We start from the raw sequence: 21,120 nt of genomic DNA, 5'->3' as shown, positions 1-21,120 counted from the left end.
GTGAGCCACCATCTGCTGCGGCTTCTCCCTCCTCCAGGAATATGTGCTGGCTTTCCATGCTGTCCCCAGGCAGTTCACTTCCACTGGCAGCAGCTCCTTCCCCTCCAGGTGCCTCTGCCCATCCTCCCCGCTCCAAAGACAAAATCTTTGCCCTTGCCTCTACATTTCCTGCCCTTGGAATTGAATGATGAGAGGGCAGCTCATGAGCAGGGTAAGCTGTTGTGCAAAAGTGTAACCACAGCCCCTGCTCCACGTCTTGCAAGAGAGACTGCAGCTACAGAGAGCAAGTGTTACAGACACATGGAGCTAACACCTTCCCTCCTTCCTTCCAGAGATGTGGGCAGGATCTGCCCCCCAGCATGGCTGTACAGGCTGGGAGATGGAGGTGATGGAGCTCCAACAGGAGGCAGATGCCAGGACATTCCCCCTGACCTCGTCTGTGCATGTGTGGCCATGCACAAAACAGACTGGACACAGGAGCAGTGACTTACTGTGAGTGCAAAACTGCAACAGTTTTGGACACTTGGTTTCCCTAATTCTACTTCTGACTTCACTATACCTACTTAATACTAGTGAATGATCAGATAAGAACTGCAGTAACTTTTCTGGTCAGGACAGTGTGAAATCACTGGCAATCTAGACACACACGTCAGGATCTTCAGTCCAGCAGGCTTTCTTTGAGGTCTCATCCAACTCCCACTGATGTCAGCAAAAGATCCCTATCTAAAGCCCAAAGAAACCAGGAACAAGAATGGTCTTCAAAGCAAACTGGTTGCTGATGCCATGCTTTGGTGTTCCTTACAAATGAGACAAAAAGATCTCACTGTTTATACAACTCAGCTGGTTGAAAAGCAGGATGCAGAGAGGAGGCCTTTTGGCTTCAAATGCAGTGGTGTAAGAAACTTGCATGGCACTTCTGCTGTTAAACAGGACAATATCATCTGGTTTTTAATAAACAAAATCAAACTAATGCCTCGAGGAAACTTTGCAAAATGTACAATTTATTTAAATGCCATTTTTAGGTTCTCATTAGGCATTCAGAAATTACCAGTTTCTGCCAGGAACAAAAAGGCTGTTTCAAAACTGAAGATTACTTTGTTTTTAAATCAGAAGCGGCACCATCAAATTGAGAGACTGTGGGGTAAGAGATTTAGAAGCAAGTGAATTGTTTTGTGGGCACAAACCTTGCCAGCCTCGACTCCAAAATGAAGCAGGCACTTTGGAAAATGTTAATCCTTTTGACTGTCTTTAATTTTGTTAGAAGATCACACACTATATTATCATCCTGGTGGCTCCATTACTGAGATTAGAGAAGGAGAGCAAGTAGGATTTGGATGCTCTTCTCGAGTTAAACTTGTTTCATCATGCAAGGAGTTTGTCCAGATTCCCAGATATCCAAGGCCAGAGTATATCCCTATCACAATCTGGTTGGATACTGCAGAACATAATCCATGCCAGCACAGCACAGTTCGTTGTTAGTGAAGCCTGAATTGGGGTTTTTTTGGTTGGGTTTTTTGGGGGGGTTTTGCTGGTTTTTTTGTTTGGTTTTTTTTTGGTGGTTTTTTTTTTTTTGTGCTCTGTTTTGCTTCTTTGAGGGGCTTCCATAGTAATTATTGAGCAGAAATAATTTTAAAGAGCTTATTTTTACTGTTGGCTGATGACAGTGTGATTATGCTATTTATATAATTTTTGAAGGAACTTTTGGGGCAGAACTTCAACTTTAAAGTGACAGCAGATTTTACTAATACACAGACACAGAATTTATAGCAAAGTCAGCAAATTGCTTGTGGTGCCCTTAAAAGTAATCCAGTGACCTTCAGGCAGAATAAAATACAAATAACAGACGGAAATAGATTTTTTTAAAAAAAGATTAATTCTTTTAACCAGCTAACTTGTTCACATGTCCTCTACAAAAACCACACTTGATTGTGTACTTTCAGCCATGTAAGACCGTGGTCTGAGGAGAAACCATAAACATTTGTGTTCTGGGAGAGAAGGTTATGAAAAATCTCTGATTGTACTTACAAAGCTGAGTCACTTCAGTTTCCTGCTATTAAGTTTCAGCAGAAAAACATTCTCTGGCTCACCCTGAGCAGTCACCTAGGGGTGTATTTGTGTGAAGTAACACAAGTCACCCTAATAATGGAGAGTGACTCCCAGTGTTCCCTTTCCCAGGTCTTGTTGGTGAGGTGTGTGTGGGGCCAGCTTGGCCCCAGCAAATACACAAAGAAATTCACATCCTCTTCAGGACAGCATCTCCCATGTCCTGGGAAACAGCTAAGACATGCTATGCTTTGGCTGTGACGGAAGAGAAAAAAGGAGGAATAATACAGACCCTTTAACTGCTCAGTCTCAGGCTATTATTTAACTGCCCCGAGGTTTGATTGTTATTTTTACCCCTTTAGCACGTTGTTGTATAAGTTGTTTGGAGAAAAGAGGCTATCCGTGGCTTACATAAAGCATTCTGTTCCCTATTTTATAGCTGAAAGCTATTCAAGAGAAAGTGCTCACCTGAAAATGGGGCAAAAATATCAAGTGTGGCCTACTCAGAATCAGTGCCTTACATAAACTGGGATCCCACTCTGCCAAGACTCGAGGCAAACTGTGCCATAAACACCAGTTAATGTCATGTATTAAAGGTTCAGTGAAGAGCCCAATCATCACCTTTGAATAAGAAACAAGTATAATAAATGATGTCTCAAATCTGTGGTAATGATCTGGCACCGCTTTATGTTTGTAGGAATTATCCAAGTGCCAGGTGACAAGACACTGCACCATGGATGAGGAACACAACAGGCAGAGACTGATCTGATTTTCTGACCTAGTGCCAAAAACTTCTGCAGTGAATTGCAATTGCACTAAAAAATATGAAATAAAATGCAAATAAGGTACAGTAGCTCTGTTTCTAGTGAGTCAGTTAAAAGAAATAAAAATTTAAAATGTCCTCAATAATGTTCCCATGTGGAGAGAGTTTGTATTTAATAGCTGTTTAGCTATTAAGCTTGTTAAAACAGTTATGGGGAGCTATTTAAATGTTTAACTCATTGAGCTTTATAACAACAGCCATCTTCAACTTTCTGTGGTTCCTGAGTCCCTGAAATGTTTTCAGTCAGTGTGGCTGACTCACTTCTGAAATCCCCTTAACATTTGGGTGTCCACTGATGATGCAAACCTGGAGGTGGGAGCTCCCAGCTTCAAAACTGGGGCAAGACAGTATTTTAGCAGGACAAAACATGACATTTCAGCTTCCTGGGAATAAATTCTCAGACAATTTTCTCAGTATCAGTTGTGGTATATGAATAAAATTAATATGCATTAATGCTAACGGTTTTCTCAAAGACAGCAACAGCATCTAAACTCCTGATTTTTAGCTCTCCCTGCTGTTTTTTTATTTCATTTAGGGCAGAAAGGGTTTGTAATTCCTTCTGTACAGTGCTAATTCTGCAAGACCAACTGAACCCAGCATGATGGAGACTATATATATATATATATATAAAATTGCAGTAGTAACAGTGGGATTACATAGAACATAAAGCTCTAAAATGACAAGTCAGATTTCCAAGAGAAAAAAGTACCTTATGAATAAGTGTGCACTGACACTGTCACAGAAGCACAGTGGGATTTCTTCAGCAGCATCCCCAGCTGGGAGCCACGATTCCCTGGCCTGTTCCCTAGAATATTCTGTCAGAGCCATGCATACACTCCTTCCACGTGCTCTAACCCTTGGGCTCAGCCATGGGCAAGATGCTGAACTGCCCACTCCCACACAGACAAGGAGCTTCCACATCAGATGGGAAATGTGTTGGGAGCTTCCAATTATAAAAGATGTCATGAATGGAGTTCAGGACTGCGTCTGAGGAATCATCCTCAAGATTATAGTTTGGAGTTTAGACAAGTGAATTCTGCATACATCTCTGAAATCTACAAAGGAAACACATCCCTGTTTTCTGGTTGGGTTTTTTCTTTCCCCAACTCTACCTAACTAGGTGAGCTGCTGATTTTCCACCACATTACATAAAATTCATAGGTGTTCGAATGGATTTGGCTCGCAGTGTTTTGTGAGGATTTGCTTTCTCAAGCCCTTAGAATCACAGAATCATTTAGCTTGGAGAAGACCCTTGAGATCATCGAATCCAATTGTAACCTCAGCACTGCCAAATCCACCACTAAACCATGTCCCCAAGTGCCACGTCCACATGTGCTTTAAATACCTCTGGGGTTGGTGACTCCACCACTTTCCTGACAGACTGTTCCAATGCTTGACAACCCTTCAATGAAGAACTTTTTCCTAATATTTAATCTAAACCTTCCCTTGCACAACTTGAGGCTGTTCCCTCTTATCCTATTGCTTTTTACTTGGGAGAAGAGACTGATCCCAACTGTCTTTTTGTGTGTATTTAGTCACATTTTCTTATTCACTTTTAGCAAAGGATGTTTTTATCCTAAGAGTCTGCCCCCATGTCTGAAAAGAACTGATCGCTTGTCTGCAGCGACATAAATTTTAACAACTTAGATACTGACCACTAGAACTGATGATGAAAGAACATAACATCCTTTGAAAAACAATACATCTCCTTTTGCCAGCTCCACAGGATCCCTACTACTAATAACAGACAGAGGAAAGCCCCCGGAACAGTGGGAGAAGAACACCTGCAGAAGGAGCTTCCTTCACATCTCACCAGCTGTAGCTCCGGCGTCACTGGTGAGAATTACCAGCTGCGCTGTAAGTTCCCTCGTGCCTGAGTTCATAGAATCATGGAACATCCTGAGTTGGAAGGATCACTGAGTCCCACTCCTCCAACAATCCCATCCTGTGCCTGAGAGCATTGTCCAAATGCTCCTGGAGCTCTGGCAGCCTTGGGGCTGTGACCATTCCCTGGGGAGCCTGTTCAATGCCTCTGGGGGAAGAACCTTTTCCTGATATCCAGCCTAACCCTCCCCTGACACAGCTCCAGCTGTTCCCTCAGGTCCTGTCCCTGGTCACACAGAGCAGAGATCAGGGCCTGCCCCTCCTCTTCCCCAGGTGAGGAAGCTGCAGAACTGCTGTGAGCTCTGACCTCAGTCTCCTCCTCTCCAGCTGAACAGACCCAGTGCCCTCAGCTGCTCCTCGTGTGGCTTCCCCTCCAGGCCCTTCACCATCATCTCCATAACCCTGCCTTGGACATTCTCTGAGAGCTTTAGATTTTTCTTATATTGTGGTGCCCCAACAGAGAGAAGCAGCACCTGTGCAGCCCATGGAGATGGCACAGGTCAGGATTTGTGTCTTTGAGCAAAAGCCTCTTCTGTCACACCTGCGAGTGGAACTGAGAGAGCACAGGCTGCACCAACACGGGGCAGGACAGTGAGAGAGGCTCTGTCATGTGGTAGAGGCACTGCTGAGGTCCGTACATGTTGTAGAGGTTTCATTTCGGACAGGTTCTAGTGGGATCTGCTGGAGGGAAGGAATGCCTGGGAACAGCTGGAACACACTCATCTTTTACAGGTGCACCTTGAGGTCTTTCTGCAAAAGGAACGCACCTCGCTCACACCAACAAGGTGTGAACCAGAACACCGTGATGGGCAGGTTCACTTCAAAAGCACGCTCCTGGTACTACCAAAATCCAGCTACAGGTCTGCTAACACAATTCAATACACTTGTGAAAGTTAACCCTGGTTTCTGCTGCTTTTCACTGATAGGTGTGACTGCTCTCTGACCACTTGTAGAGGCTTCTGCCAACCAAAACTATTCCAAGATCCTGATACTTCCTCAGACAAAGTGTCCTCTGCACAGCACTCAAAGAAACACTAGCCCTGCCCAGCCTGGGACGCGGGCAAGGTGCCAGCCTGAGTGTTGCAAAATGGGGAGCATGTCAAGATTATCTTAAATCAGGATATTCTTTCATGTAAGGTCTTTGTATATTTCCAAGCCTAACCAGCAAAAATGGATATCTAACCATTGGAAGAGGCAGCTGCCAGCATCCCTTACTCAAGGACATCCTGGAACTAACATGAAGTAAATCAATGTTGTTGAGTATGTCTGTATATACATTGCTAAGTTGGCAAAATACTCCGGGTCGATGTGTTCTACAGCTGAATTATGTTCATTATAACACAAAAAAATCACATCTACGTGTCAAAAAGATCTTGCCCAGGTGAAGACACGCGTAGAAGTCAGCTGCACAGGAAACTTATATGGAAAATCCTAAACAGTCCTAAAAGATGTGCTGTGCTTGGAAACTTACTAACTCTGAATTTCCGTGCATAAATAATGGCACGAAAACTCCAGTGGTAATGCCTGATTTGCGGTATTACCACAGAGTAGCCAGGCTTGGGCAGCTCTGAAATAAGCCATGGGTGTGTCTCTGGACTAACTGCAATTGGAACTATTGGGTCGTGGCACGCCGAGTATCGAACCCGACGGGGCGCGGCGCCATGAGGGGCCCGGGCGCGCCGCCACCGCCCCCCGCCCGATGCCCCAAATCTCGCGAGAGGCGGCGCGGGGCCGGGGCGGGGCCATGGCGGGCGGGGGCGCTGAGGCGGGGCTGGCGGGGCAGCCCGCGGTCCCTCCCCGGCGCCGGCGGCTCCTCCTCGGCTCACCTCAGCTCACCCTCTGCATGCCGGCGGTGCCGGGGGCGCTGTGGAGCGGGGTACGGGGCCCCCCGCCATGGCCGAGGCAGGAGCGGGAAGCGCCGAGGGCGCCGAGGAGGAGCGGCGGGCGGCGGAAGGTGGGAGCGGGTCCGCCCGAGGAGCCGGCGGAAGGGCGGGCGGTGGGTGCCGCGTCTCCCTCTCCCCTCTTGCGCGTTGTCCCGCGCGTGGGGGGCGATCGCGGGTGCCGTGTGTGGGGTGTGTCTGCCTGTCTGTCTGTCCGTCTGTCCGCCCGCCTCGGTGTTGTGGCACGGGTGGGTGTTGTGGGGCTGGTGCCCGTGAGGCACTGCCGTCTTTCTTGGGGGGCGCTTGGGGCTGGTCCTGTGCTCGGGGCCGCTTCGGGGCCGCTCGGGTTTATGTCTGATTCCCGCTGGGCGCTCCTCGCTCGCTGCTCCCGCTCAGTGGAGTTCAGTGCAGGCACCTGGAGCCCTCGTACGGAAACCACAGAATCACGGAATGGGGTTGGAAGAGACCTCTGGAGATCGTCCAGTCCCCCACCGTGCCAAGGCAGGAGCGTCTCCAGGTGGGTTTGGAATGTCCCCGGAGAAGGAGACTCCAGGCCCTCCCTGGGCAGCAGCTCCAGGGCTCTGCCACCCTCAGTGTACAGAAGTTCTTCCTCTCACTGAGGTGGAACTTCTTGCGTTTAGTTTGTCCACTGCTCTTTGTCCTGACACTGGGCAGCAGTGAAAAGAGCCTGGCACCGTCCCCTTGGCATCCGCCTGTGTAGTGGTCAGTGTGTGCTGTATTGCTGTTACACATGTGTCGTCACACTGATGTGATGTGCACTAAAAATCTCGTTTGGTGTTTTTTTTAAACTTAGTTTGTAGTTCACTGTTTCTGGTACGCACTTAGCCTTGCTTTCCTAAAACTCTAGTATGATTTTTTTTAGGTAGTTAACATAATTTAGTATTTTAGGTATAGTGGTTTTGGCTTTTCTCTGTGTGTGTGTTCATGCCCACGCTTGTATGGCGACCAAGGTTTGATCTTTCCTTGCTTTTAATCATAAGTTTCTGGTACTAAATCAAGGCTGGTTGTAAACCACCAGCTGCTGCTCGTGTTCCTGCTTGGAAACGAGTACGTTGCTTCCCTTCTCCGAGTAGAAGGGAGTGTTTTGCACGGGGTATGGGGAAACAGAAGTGGTCCAATCCCTCCTGAGCCATCACTGCAGTTCTGTGTAGTTAGCACCAATTCTTCTAGGTTTAGTAGTTGTTTTCTAAATGCCTGTTGGGTTATGTGTGTTTTAATGTATGTGGGGATCCTGGTTGTGTCAAATCCTTGGCATGTTTCTGTCTGTGCTGCTTGATTGTTTAAATACTGTTGTAAAAATTTGTGGCAAATAATGTAGTGTTTGAAAACAAAGTGGTGGTGGTGGGTTTTTTGTAGTGCTTTTGAAGGCGCAAAACTGTGCTTAAAACTTAGGATTATTGTTTCTGTATCATGCATATACTGAAATGAGAGAAAATCATCAAAATGAAGAAACCTCCAAATGCAGAGACACATCCATTTACAAGTGGATTTGGGAAATCAATGAACCATAGGCTTTCACATTTTATTGTGAGACAAACCCTCCTCCCTGCTTTCTTTTGCTACCTATGTTTATACCTGTTCTTTTAGTGGATTTTAAAGAAAGAAGTTTTGGGTTTCTTTGTTTTTAAGATAAAAGTATCTTAATTGTGGAATAGGACCACACTAAGGTTACCTGCTTAATAGTTTTTAGATTTTTTTTTTTTTATTTGAGTGTACACCTTATTGTTGGTACATTTGCACATTATGAAAAACAAACTCTAAACTGGACAGTTCACATCCAAGAATCAAATTCATTGTAAGAAGAAATAATTTGATGGGTGATTTTGGAAGTGAATCATTGTGAACTGTTGAAAATTCCCTGTTTGGACCGCAGGGCCAGCTAAAACCATGGAAGCTCTGCAGCAGGCTTGATAGGACTCATCATTTTGCAGTCATATAATTCCAAAACTTACAACAAAACAACTACCCATCATTCCTCTAGGAGTATATAATTGGAGAGGATTTATGGTTTGTTTTTTGTTTGAACTTTTTTTGCAGAAACGAACTATGATATATGAGACTCCCAATTCCTATCAGTGCTTTCTACCTGGGGTGAACACGAAAGTGCCTGGGAAGGCAGGGTACCTTTTCAAGGCCTTGGGGAATATCTTTTCCTTAGCTGGTTTCTGCCTTATTATACTTTTAAATACACTTTAATACACTAATAGCTTTGGCCAAATACTTGGTGTTTGAAATCTGTTAAGTAAATGTGTCATTTAACTGGTAAATTGTGATTCTTGACTGCTTCTCTTCCAGGTGATGAAAATAAGTAAAAATAGAAGCAGAGAGTAATCAGTTGCCTGTGTTATTATTTGATTTAAATGTCTATAATTCTGAGTATTATAATTTTTCCTTTTTTCATTTTGTGATATTAAAACCAAATCCAATGTTCTTAACATATAAGAGTTTATTCTCTGTATAGTGTTGTTCATAAGATGGTTTCATTACTGAATTCTCTGTATCTTGTTCCTGCATTACACATGCGTATAAAATTTGGGGGAAGAATAAGCTGCTTTGGTTCCTACCTTTCAATAAGAGGTACTGTAGGCAATGATCTTGATGCCAGACTTGCTGTAAGTAGTCTGAGGATGCTTTTCATGATCTATTTTGAAGGTCTAAAATAAATAAATTCAAAGAAATAGTATAATGCTCAGCCATGTGTAGAAAATACAGTTCTTAGTTTTACAGGTGTTCAGATGTGCAGGACCTTGAACTGATACCACAGCACCTGTAACTTTCTTTTTCATGCACTACTGTATGTATATAGGCTATAAGTGTAGTTTTCATGCTCTCTAATGAATATCTGCAGCGAGAATTCATTAAAATAAACTAAAATTTTAGAAAAGTAACTCCATAATAAAATAAAGCAGTTTACATGGCATAGAGTTATTTGACTGTCAGTGTGAAGCCATTCCCCCTTGTCCTGTCACTCCAGGCCCTTGTCAGGAGTCTCTCTCCATCTTTCCTGTGGGCTCCCTTCAGGCACTGCAAGGCCACAATGAGGTCACCCCAAAGCCTTCTCTTCTCCAGGCTGAACAATCCCAGTTCCCTCAGCCTCTCCTCACAGCAGAGCTGCTCCATGCCTCCACCTCACATCTCAAAAAAAAAACGACAAACAAAACAAACCCCCAAAACCCATGTTAATTATGACAGAACTTTACGATCTAAAATAAACTCCTCTGGCTGGGCTGCACAACACTCAAGTGCCACTTCACGCTCGCTTCTACCAGAATTTGGAGTTCTTTAAACTTGACAGACCCTAGCTGAAGGGTTTTGTGTGTACCAGGAACATACCTTTCGGAATACACATTTTAATAGTCTGTGGTATCCATGATCTTAGAAATCTGAACTCAAAGCAGCCTCTCTCTTCTTTCCTTTGAAAGTGTTTCAAAATACAAAGCTGGATTAAAAGTTCCTTATTTTTGGAAAGGTTGTGCCAGTGTTAACACATTATTAATTTAGGCAGCTGCAGAGCTGCCACATTTCTCCAAGTCTCGCTTATTCCCAGACTGTGGAAAGTGTCACCATAAGTTTTATAAATGTACCTCTTTAGTGGTATTTTATTTCAAGCCCATTTTACTGTAATATCTTGATAGCTGAATTTGGATGTTCTTTTTTAAACTGGCTAAATGAGGGCTGACTGACAGCTCTTTTAATCAATTAATGCATTTATTAATACTACGTGACTTGTATCTTCCTGCTGATTTTTGGAGTGCTAATATGTATGCTGCAAACCTAGACAGAAAAGCTAACCTTGCTAGGGGTGAGTGGTCTTGAGGTAGTGCATAATTAGGGCAATAATTTTGAAAGACTCTCTTGGGCTTGAACTTGTTGCATATGATGCAAACAGGTGCTGTCTGTGGCTGTTATAAGAATTGTGTGATATTTCTGTACTTGGAGTGGGTTTCATCTCACTTATCTTCAGATGTCCAAGTCTGAGCCAGTTCCTTTGGTCCCCGTATAATTACGGACTAGAGGTAGGCACTCTTGGGCTGTATCTCATCTAACCAACTGTAGGAATCTATTTTAGATTGAGATGAATCACCCTAGAACTGTTTTATTTCATCTAGCCAAATGTAGGAATCTATTCTGGGAAGAGATGAATCACCCTAGAAATGTCTTCCTCCCTCCACGAGGGACCAGAATGGCTACTTCAGATGTGGACATCGTTACTGGTTCAGATGAATGTCCCTTTTTGTGGCTGGTGGAGTTTGGCCATAAACCTTTTCTAATAGATTGTGTTTGCTTAGGAATTGAAAACCTTAAAACTGTTGGTGGAGAAAACAGCTCAGGAATGTGGCATGGGATTAGAAAATATTGTCAGTAGTTGGAAAAATGTGGAGTCTCCCAAGCCTTGTTTCTCAGTGCATTGCATGGGATTGACACAGAAACGTTGCTGACACAGGAATGTGGTTGATTTTGGTTGTCTTTATATCTCCCTCCAAACAGAAGTTTTGTGCAGCTCCTTTGCAGTTGTTCCCTTCTTTGCAAACTCCTTGGGGACTGTAATTATTATTTCTTTTCCCTGTAGAAAAACACAAGAATAGGGGATGCTCTTGTACACTGATGTTATGAGAAATATATATTGATAACAATCCCTTAAATATTTTGTTTGCTCAATTATGAAATGCACTAAAATTAGTGTTGAACTAACAGGTTTTTTGTTTCTGATACATTTACTGGGAAGGAGCTGTTTTCCATATGTATTTGTACTGCTTGGATGGTCTTTGCATTTTCACAGAGGGAATGATTCTGGGGGGGGAGTTCCTGTATTATTCTCATTATTTTCATCTGTCCCAATGTGCATAATATGCTTGAAAAATATTTTTGATTTTTAATACAGATAAGCATATAGGCTTAATGCTGAGAGACAGACATAGATCATAATAGACACGTATTTGAGGAACTGTTCACTTGCCATTAAATTCTGGTTATCAGTATTAGGGCATTAGCATTGGAATAAGAAGTAATAAAAATGTCATTTCTCAGCTGGAATTTTATTTGGCTTGCAAACCAGACTAGTGTAAGTAATAGCCTTTGGGGTGGTAAAACAAAACATCTCTAGTTGACTTCAACTGTTTCTAGTAATTTTAAAATTGACTAATGATTTTGGTTTTATAGAAACATCAACTTGTAATAAAGATTAGTCCTTCAGGATATTGTTTTTCATGAAGCAAGTGTGTTACGAAATGGGGAAATATTTCATTTTGCTTTGTGTGTTTTTAGAGGTGTTTGGTTTTGATGTCAATGGTATGAAAATGTTCACAGGAAATGTGAGTCTGAGAAATTCAGCCAGCTTAAATGACAGGTAAAAATTCAACTTTTTTCCTATCACAGAAGCCTACCCTGGGTATTGGGGTACATTCTAGACCATTCTCTTTGTGAACCCAAAGATTTTTAAATCCTTTATGCAGCTCTCCCAAAGTGGTATAGATAGCCAGAGAGGGAGAGAAATCTTTCCTCACAGCCTACACAAGGCTGGGACACTCTCCAGGGAGAGAGTGAGCTCCCTGGAATCACCCAGTATCATAATGATGGCTGTTATGGAGCCCTCAGAGATTATTTTCCATCACCTTTCCTGACTTCTCGAAGCTGCCTTGGCTTTAGGAGCTGTTTCTGCCCACTTCTTCCTCAGTGAGTGATAGGTATTAGAAAGATTTGCTCTCTCCTGTTAAACTCCACATAATCACTGTTCTACTATGCCTGATTGTTCTGAAGCTTTAAATTTATTTGGTTCGTGGGTTTTTTAAGGAAAAAAAAATATATATATAAAGAATATAAGCTTCATGCTGAGCATATCAGGGATCAGTACAGATTCTTAGCCTTATATTTTTGTCCAAGATCAACCACCCATCTTACTGGCATTTAGTTTGTCCCAGAGATAGTGATAAGGATTCAATTCATCACCTAATAATTGTAGTTTAGAAGTTCTTAATAGGTCACTGTTACTGGTAACGTGAACATATTTTGTTTTCTCAGTTAAGAATAATGAAAATGGGTGTTGTTAGTAAAGGTAGAAGAGGTAAGTGCAGTAGTCAGAATTTGTTGCTTGGGTGTGAGGGAAAAAAGCAGTTGTTTAATAATACTGAAGATAAATTGGAAAACCTGTAAAAGAGGCCTTGGATTTTGTTCCTTTAAAGGGAAGTGTTCCAAAAGCAGGCTGGCCATCTGTGTAGAGAGTAGTATTTAGGTCAGTGGGTCTGTGCTGTCCTGCTTTGCTCCAGGACGAAAGGATCTGTTGTGCTGAAGGCATTCTTGTCTTGGAACCATGTAGGTTGCTGTTTATTAAGTACTCTTTTATGAATATTCATCAAGACTGATTGTACTTCAATAGCTTAATCAGTAATTACCGGATGCTGTGACCTGGGCAGATTAAAACGACTCCTTTTAAATAAACAGTTCCTTTGGATTTGTTAGCGTTTTTTGTTTGTTTTGTAATTGTGTTAATAACAGAAATATAAAATGAGACTTCTAGGGAAACTCATCGTAAAAATATTTCAGACATCTACCACTGTGTCCTTATAGTATTTATCATGTAATTTCTTTTAATATATTTTTAACATCCCTAATTTGAATGTGATGTGTATTTGAAATAACTAAATTGTCTTGCTGTTGCAGATGTCCAAATGTTGTCACTTATTTGTCAAGTATTTATTGGTTCTTTGTTTCCACTGCTTTTTTTTGGAACTTCCTGTGGGACTTAATGAGTTAAAGAGCTTTCTAAAATAAAACAGGGGCTGACTTTGTGTTGTCTGATGTGATAGAGAGAGGATTAGTGGAAGACCAGGCAAGCTGTCGTTTGAGTATTATCCTCAATTATATATAATTATACTCAATATAATTGAGTATTATATTTTTATTTAACTCTCCAGAGCTGTATTCCAACACCAAATGAAAACCTAGAGGGTCATTTTTCTGGTGTGAGATGTGTTTACATCCAAGAGGAAAAAGAAAGTATGCATTTTATTATTGTTCTTGCACATTTCTACATTTTTACAAACAGCACAGATGCTAAAAAAAGAGAGAAAGCTCACAAGAAAGCGTCCAGTTTTTCTTCTTCTGCATTTTCAAAGTACTCCTCTTGGTTTTTGCTCCCTGCTAGAAGCAGGAGATGCTCACTTCCTTAATTGACATCTCTTAATCTCTCATCTGTGCTCACTGGCACGTGAAGCCTAAAGGAGTTCCTACATTTGCTGAAACAGAATTAATTCTGGCTCTTTGCCTAAACATCAGCTGGGTGATTCTTTGTGATAGCTCTGTGTTGGGGCAGCAAAACAGTGTAATAGTGCTTATGTTCCTTGAGACTGTTCTCCTTTCCCCGTAGGTTGCTAGGATTCCTTTGGCTTGTGACTTCTCTTCTGTCCTTTCCAGAAACAACAGTTTTCCTTAAGAGGAGAATTGTGAAGGGAACTTGACTAGTTTTTGAGACATTTCCAACTTCCATGGCAGATGTTCTGTGTAATTGTGGATTTTATGTCAGAAATATGATTATAGCAAACTGCCATTTTTTGGATATCCAGCTTGATTAAAAAACATAGCTCACAACATATTTTTTAATGTTAATTTAGTTTGAGCTACAGTATTTTGATCTGCTGACAAATGGCACAGCTGGTGATTTTGCAGCAGGATGTCTGAGGTGCTGGGAGGATTTAAGTGCAGAGGTTGTGTAAGGGGAGAGCTGTTTTATATTGCCTTGGTGTGTTGGTTGGGTTGGTGAGATCATTACAGCACTGTGGGAAGGTGGTGCATGCTTTGCTGGACTTGGAGCAGTGCAACCTTCGCTTTTTGTGTCAGAGACACAGAAGCCACACACAGATGACTTTTTGTCGCAGTGAGGATCAGAGTGGGTGCACAGTGATGCAGCTTTTGCTGGACACTGAGCCTTTATTCTCGTTGACAGATCAGTTCTCTGTGGATGGAAGCCCATGCATTGCGTGTGCAGTGCCCAGCCTCATGAATCCAATCACTAAGCCTGCCACCACCACTTCTTTCAACGCTGCTGTGCCTGACATTCCAAGGAAACGCAAGGGAAGTGATTCTGATAACCAGTAAGTGAATCAAATCTCTGTGTCTCAACTGAAATTTGAGACGTTCATCTCTTATTTATGCAACATGGTCACTGTCTTTCCTTTTCCTCTTCCTTCCTCCTTTCTAATCCTCTTTCCTTTGTTGATTACCATTAAATTTACAATATCTTCCAGATGTATTCTTTGACAGTCCCCAGTTATTAAAAATAGAAAAAATAATCCTTAAATCCAAGGGATATATGTAGGATTCTGTAATGCCGTTTCCTGGCCTGAAGTGTCTGGATAATGTGTTTCTAATGCTGAAATTTCAGTCCTGATTTTTTTTTCCTCCTTCTTTGCCTACTAGTAAAGGCAAGTTCTTAAGTTGCTTGAAGTCTCCCAAGTACATACTAGAATTTTACCTGCAAGCAGGAGACAAGATTACTGGTTGTTTGATCTAGAACTGCTGCTTCAGTGACCAGAGCAGCCATTTCCTTAAATGTGGAGACAGACCCATGACCTAAAAATGGGGACTGTCCTCTTGTAGTGCTCAGTCTTTTTAAGTGGGTCATACTTGACTGCTGAGGTGACTCTCAACTGTTTTATCCTGTTCTGTAACTGCCAAACAGATGCCAGTTAACAAAAAAAAGGGATACAAAGTGCAGATGAAGTGCACTACAGATATCTCCAAACTAGCGTGGAAAAGCCATATTTAAAAAGGTGGGGAATAGGAGATTTACATGTATTTGTGATTATTAAAACAATTCTCTTTAATCACTGCTTCTTCCATATGTAGTCCATTGATCTACAGAGTGTAAGCTGTACTGTGGGTGTTGATGTAATTGTCAACTTGGAGATTCAAGTGCATCATGTGGATAACTGAAAACTCCAGCAATATGTTAGTTTCTGGGGGAAAAAAAGAGTCTCCATTCTTTTCCAGTAGCACTTGTTGATTTTTACCTGTTCAGTAAAAGTGTTGGTTCCTCAGCAGTGTTTCCCTGAAGTTTGGATCTCTTTGATAAAAAAAATTAATGTCCAAGTTGAAAAATTAATTGAAAAAGTACTGGCTTATAAGAAGCAGTAATTAAATTCTAAGACTAATGCTCTTGCCGAAAAGAACCCATCAAGTAGAGTTACCATTAAAATTTTTCTGACTTTGTTTTTTTGGGTCTATCAAGTCATCTTGTTGTGCTTCAAACTCCATTTTGCTTACTTTATGACCTGTTTCTGCAGGGATACAGTTGAAGTTGATGGTGATCCTCAGAAAAGGTACTTTTTATGAGTGAATCCATTTCTATTTTGAGTTCTGTGAACACATCACACTTTGCTGTTTGGCTCGGTGAGCTGTGGGGTTCCTTGAGGAGTGCTTCATCCAAGGGCAGGTCTGTGTACAGCACAAGGTGATAAACATTCAGCTAAGGAACAGGATGGACAGGTCTGTCCAATGTTAAGGGTTCCTGATAGTTCTTTCTAAGATGATGCTCTGCTTCCAGCTTTACCAAACTCGTTAGTATTGAAGTTTAGAATGGGAAGGAGTGAAAAGTACCAGTTCAATAAGAAGACTTAGTGAGGCGAAGGAAGGCTCTCCTATTCTTCCAGGACTGGTGAATGTTAACGTTTTTGTTTGGTTGTTTTAAGCTTTTAAAGTGCTTTTTAAATTAGAACTATAATAACTGTGTTAAAATAATGCTGTTACAAGGTGGCTATGCAGCGTCAGCAAACCCTTTGTGGAATATATGTGCCAGGATGGTTGTTAATTACATGATTATTTTGTTGCATTTTCTTTTTCTGTATCTGGATACCTTACTTGGGTAATATTTGTTTGTAAGTAGCCGTGCAGTGTTTTTATAGAATAGACTGTTGCACTTGGAGGGGACCTACGATGATCATCTGGTCCAACAGCCTGAGCACTTCAGAGCTGACCAAAGGTTAAGGCATGTTTTAAAGGGCATTGTCCAAATGCCTCTTAAATACTGACAGGCCTGGGGCATTGACCACCCCTCTAGGAAGCCTGTTCCAGTGTTTTCCCACTCTCTTGGGAAACAAATGCTTCCTAATATCCAGTCTAGACCTCCCCTGCACAACTTTAAAAACCATTCCTTGTGTCCTATCCTTGGATACCAGGGAGAAGAGCTCAGCACCTCCCTGTGCACTTCCCCTCCTCAGGAAGCTGCACAGAGCAAGGAAGTGGCCTCAGCCTCCTTTTCTCCAAACTAGATGAACCAGGAGTCCTTGGCCGCTCCCCACAGGACATTCCTTCTATCCCTTTCATCAGCTTTGTTGCCTTCCTCTGAATTCATTCAGGGACCTTCACATCTTCACCAAACACCTTTTCGTATTTTGGGGCCCAGAAGTGCACACAATATTCCAGGTGGAGGCACACCAACACTGAGCAGGATAATCACCTCTTTGCCCATCTGATGTTTGTTTGATGAGCCCAGGATGTGGTTTGCCCTCTGACTGCCTTGAACTGGGCCTGCTGTCAGCCAGCACCTCCAGGTCCCTTTCTGCAGGGGAGTCACTGTTTGGTACATGGCTTAAAGGGCAGAGTAAAAATCTTTCTTTGGGCTTAAAAGCGGTTGTTTCTTTGTGGATTTTTTCCATGGTGCTCATGATGGAAAGTGACTAAAAATCCTCCTTTTCTGCCTTTAAAACATTTGCTTCCATTTTAGAAATAAATGGGGAAGTATATTTAATGAATCAATTGAGAAAGTAGAGAAAAGGTGGTATTCTTTATTTTTTCTGATTAATACCCGTTCTATCCTTTCTAGTACCAATTAAGTATACCCACATTATAGCCACCAAGTGGAATTTCACCCTCTGTTCATGTAGTCAAGGTAGTTTTAATTTAGCTATTCATATCAGCAACACCACAACTGTAGGACAGAGGCTATAAAAATCCATTGAAGGCTGGGACTGATTGCTTGAGCAGCAAATTTGTGCTAGATTTTTTCCCCAAGTGGAGCTCCTGAGAGAGAAGGAAAGTTAATTAATAGGGCACATGCTGCATTGCAGCTGGTCTGGCTCCTTGTTACCTCTTCTCATATGGTCAGAGAATGTAAATTCAGTTGGAATTCACAGTATATGGATATTTCAGGTAAGCTTCTTTTAAAATGGAAGGAAAATATTAGTTATTGATAATTTGTCTAAACCTGAAACAACTTCAATGAATAAAAATCTTGGGGTGTTGTGAGTCAAACTTCCTCCTGCGTTTGGGTTTATCAGACTGTCTAGAAGATTGCTGGGTTCCAGTGAGATCCCAGATTCTGCACTGTGTGTTAATTTGGCTGCTGGATCCTCACTGGGGTCAGTGCTCAGTTACAGGTGGAAGCAGCTTTCCTAAAGCTGTAATCTCCAAGATCCTTCTGCTTCCATTTCCTCATGGGAGACAGCTGCTGCCTGCTTGGCCTCCCTCCTCTTGATCCTCATGGTACCAAGGCCACGCTCTGGAGTTCTTCACAAAGAGTGGTGAAGAGTGCAGTGGTCATAGGGAAAGAAAAGCTCATTGCCCTTGTTTGAATCATCCTTTATAGTTTCCTGTTGCAGAGTGTTTATTGTGCTACAGACACTTATGACTGTTTCATTTACAATTTTATTACTTTATGACTTTCCAGTCATTGCTGTAGGGTATGGGAAATAGCTTAGGTTTTTTGGATTGTTTTAAATGTTATTTAGGATTTTTTTTTTTTAAATTTAACAATAAGATATTAGAAATAAAAACATAAATAGATAATATCTCTTATAACATTTTAAACAAAAAAATAAAATCAAGCCTAGTCTTAAGTTATTTGAATGTTCCAATAATGTTGTCTCCAGAATAAAAAAAGCCCCATAATTATGAAATATCCCTTTAATATGTTCACACAACTGTGAATATTGCAAGTTCTGCTTTGGTCTCTTTCTGTTATGCATCACTTGCTAGGTCAGTTACGGTTTAGGGATTTTGTGGGTTTGCTTTTGCTGGAGCCACAGTAAATTTGTAGCATTTTCTATCTTCTGGAATTTGTGGGAGGAAATAAGTGCCTAGTATTAAATACATAATGTAAAGCTCTGTATCTTGTTTTTTCTAGGAGTGAAGATGAAGAACATGTTAAAGTAAAAGATTTCAGGTACTAATTTGCAATAGAAATACTTTTTGCTAGTGAATACTGTGATTCACAATAGTAAAATATGAGTTTGTGGGTAACATTCAGTAAAACTATCCAATATTTAACAGTAAGCTTTTCCTTTCCCTTGCTAAATGTATGATAATTTTTAAAATCTCCTTGAGGATTTTATTTCCTACTAATTTTAATAAAAGTTGCTGCAGGATATCTCAGAGGGTTTAGCAAAAACACAAGGTTGAAGTTTTTAATGTGAGAAGTAAATGCAGTACTCCCAAGTCATGTATAAGGAGCTGATTCTTCATCTATATGAATTTGAGAATTGTTTTTTTCTAGATTTGTTTTCTAGATTTTGATTTTTTTCTGCTTCTGGAGGTATTTAAAATTTATTCCACATGGAAATGGATTTGGCTAAAGCACGACAAAGATTTCTTCTTCTGGAACTTGTATAGGGAATTATTCAAGTTTTGCCATTGAACCTTGAATTCACATTAATTGAAATTCACATAGAGCACTTGCAGGATTTGAAATGTTGCGTGACCACAGTTCAGCCAAACAAATATTTCAAGTTACAAACAAGCTACATAGTAAAACCAGAGCTGTGCCATGATGTCGATTTAAAAATAAGGCTTTCATTTTGCATGTGAGCAGAGATGTCAAACCAGAAATACATAATCCACTCAGCATGCTGTCAGAAGTATTATTTATATAGTATGCTAGCTAGTAATTATGAAGTGTTCCTGTAATTGCAACAAAATTAAAGAAACTAAAATATTCCAAGATATATTTGCAGTTTCACTTCAAAATTATTTTTTCTTCACAGAGCATCCCAGATTGCTCTGTAAGATTGTTGTACATTGCTTTAATGGCTTTTATGTGGTATTGTTAATTTTTTTCCTTACTTTTTGGTGCATTAGTTGGAGGGAAAAAGAATCAGTACAAAGGTCTCTGGAGGTTTGCTTATCAGTTATCTCCTTCCAGTGTTTTTGTCTCAAGCTTGTTGGGAAACTTGCTTTTCTCCCTTCCCCTTTGTGGCTGAGGCAAGCAACAGAAGGCTTTTTGAATTATCCAGTCATCCCCTGAATTTCTGCACCCACCTGTTCAAGTTTTTTATAACTCCTTATTAACCCTCAGAGATGTGGAAGGTTGTTTCCTTTCCTGGAATGCTTGTATCTTGTCTTCCTGAGGTTCACAGTTCAAGGAGCAAACACAGGATATTACTTGATTGTTCCTACCTGACATAAAGGAAGAGCTGGGTGAACCCATAGATCTGAGCATAACTCAAAAAATTAAATCTAAAAAAAGGCTTGAGAGAGAGAAAAGCTGAATGCTGGGCAGAATGACCCAGAACGAACTGTGTGGTGAAGGCATTCTTTTTTTTTTGAAAAATAATAAAAATAGTAGGCAGGTAGATCTTTAACACTGTACTTTGTTCTTTCTCAACAGGCCAGGTGTAGTTAACTTTATTACCTTTAATAACTTTTGTTGCAGGAAAAGTTTTGGATATCAATTAACCAAAACTTATTCCTCATTTTGCATAACTATACTACTGTGTCTGGCCTCAATCAGAAAGAAAAATCATCTGAGTTTTAATTGAGTGGCTGGCTTATCTTCTGGGTAAGGAGGAAGAGAGTGAATTAAACTTCCCTTGATGTGCTGGAGGATATTAGAGGGGAGGAGATGGGCTGAAAAGCTGACATACTGCACTAGAAGGAAGCAAAGAAAAGGTGACCTGAGCTATAAATACACTTGTGCAGTGTATGTGCACTCATGTGCCCTAGAAGGAGTTTTCTGATGAAAACTGGCCAAGAAGAAAAGCTCTTTCAGTGGCTGAATTCTTGACAGGCTTACCAAGAGATGAAACCTGAGGCAGCCCAAAGGCTGAAAGTCTTTGTACCACCCTACCAGGACAGGGAAAGCTTTCTGAGATACTTCTGGTAAATTACATGAGGGCACAGCTTTTTCTTTCAGTTTCCACTCCATCTCTTAGAAGCATGTGTAAAAGTAATGTTTATTGCTGTGGGTTTTTTTAAAAGGCAGCAGAATGAACACCCCATCTTAGGGGTCAGGCAGAGGTAGGAGTAGGGAGCAGGAATGTCTTCCAGTGATTCCCAATGACATCAGGAGTTCTCTGGGATACGCTGAGGTGTCCAAGTCATCACTTGCATGGCAAAGGTTACAAGAAGGGTTGAACTTCTATAAGTCTTCATAACCTCTTGTTCCTGCCAAATATAATCAAATTGTTGCTTGTGATATCTTTTCTCCTCAGCATTTCACGTCATTATTGGGACCATTTCATCTTTGTTGAAGTGAATCCAATT

The 21,120-nt window shown here is 41.4% G+C and overlaps 1 protein-coding gene across 4 annotated transcripts in view; it reads left to right on the top strand.

Moving 5' to 3' along the window:
• Positions 1-6,546: 6,546 nt before the first annotated feature.
• The window catches only part of ARNTL2 (aryl hydrocarbon receptor nuclear translocator like 2), a 32,139-nt gene continuing 17,565 nt past the window's right edge, over positions 6,547-21,120 (top strand). Inside the window, exons 1-4 of one of the 4 annotated variants that reach the window (XM_048300562.1) lie at positions 6,547-6,704; positions 14,591-14,738; positions 15,930-15,965; positions 18,767-18,805. In XM_048300562.1, coding sequence (XP_048156519.1) covers positions 6,644-6,704; positions 14,591-14,738; positions 15,930-15,965; positions 18,767-18,805 — 284 coding nt within the window. In that variant the 5' untranslated portion in view covers positions 6,547-6,643. Of the gene's footprint in view, positions 6,747-6,839; positions 7,148-14,590; positions 14,739-15,929; positions 15,966-18,766; positions 18,806-21,120 lie in introns of those variants that run through there. The other 3 variants (XM_048300560.1, XM_048300563.1, XM_048300561.1) reach the window with 3 other exon arrangements.

Source organism: Corvus hawaiiensis, chromosome 4 (assembly GCF_020740725.1).
Source record: "Corvus hawaiiensis isolate bCorHaw1 chromosome 4, bCorHaw1.pri.cur, whole genome shotgun sequence".
NCBI lineage: Eukaryota > Metazoa > Chordata > Aves > Passeriformes > Corvidae > Corvus > Corvus hawaiiensis.
This window is presented reverse-complemented; position numbering and strand designations above follow the sequence as displayed.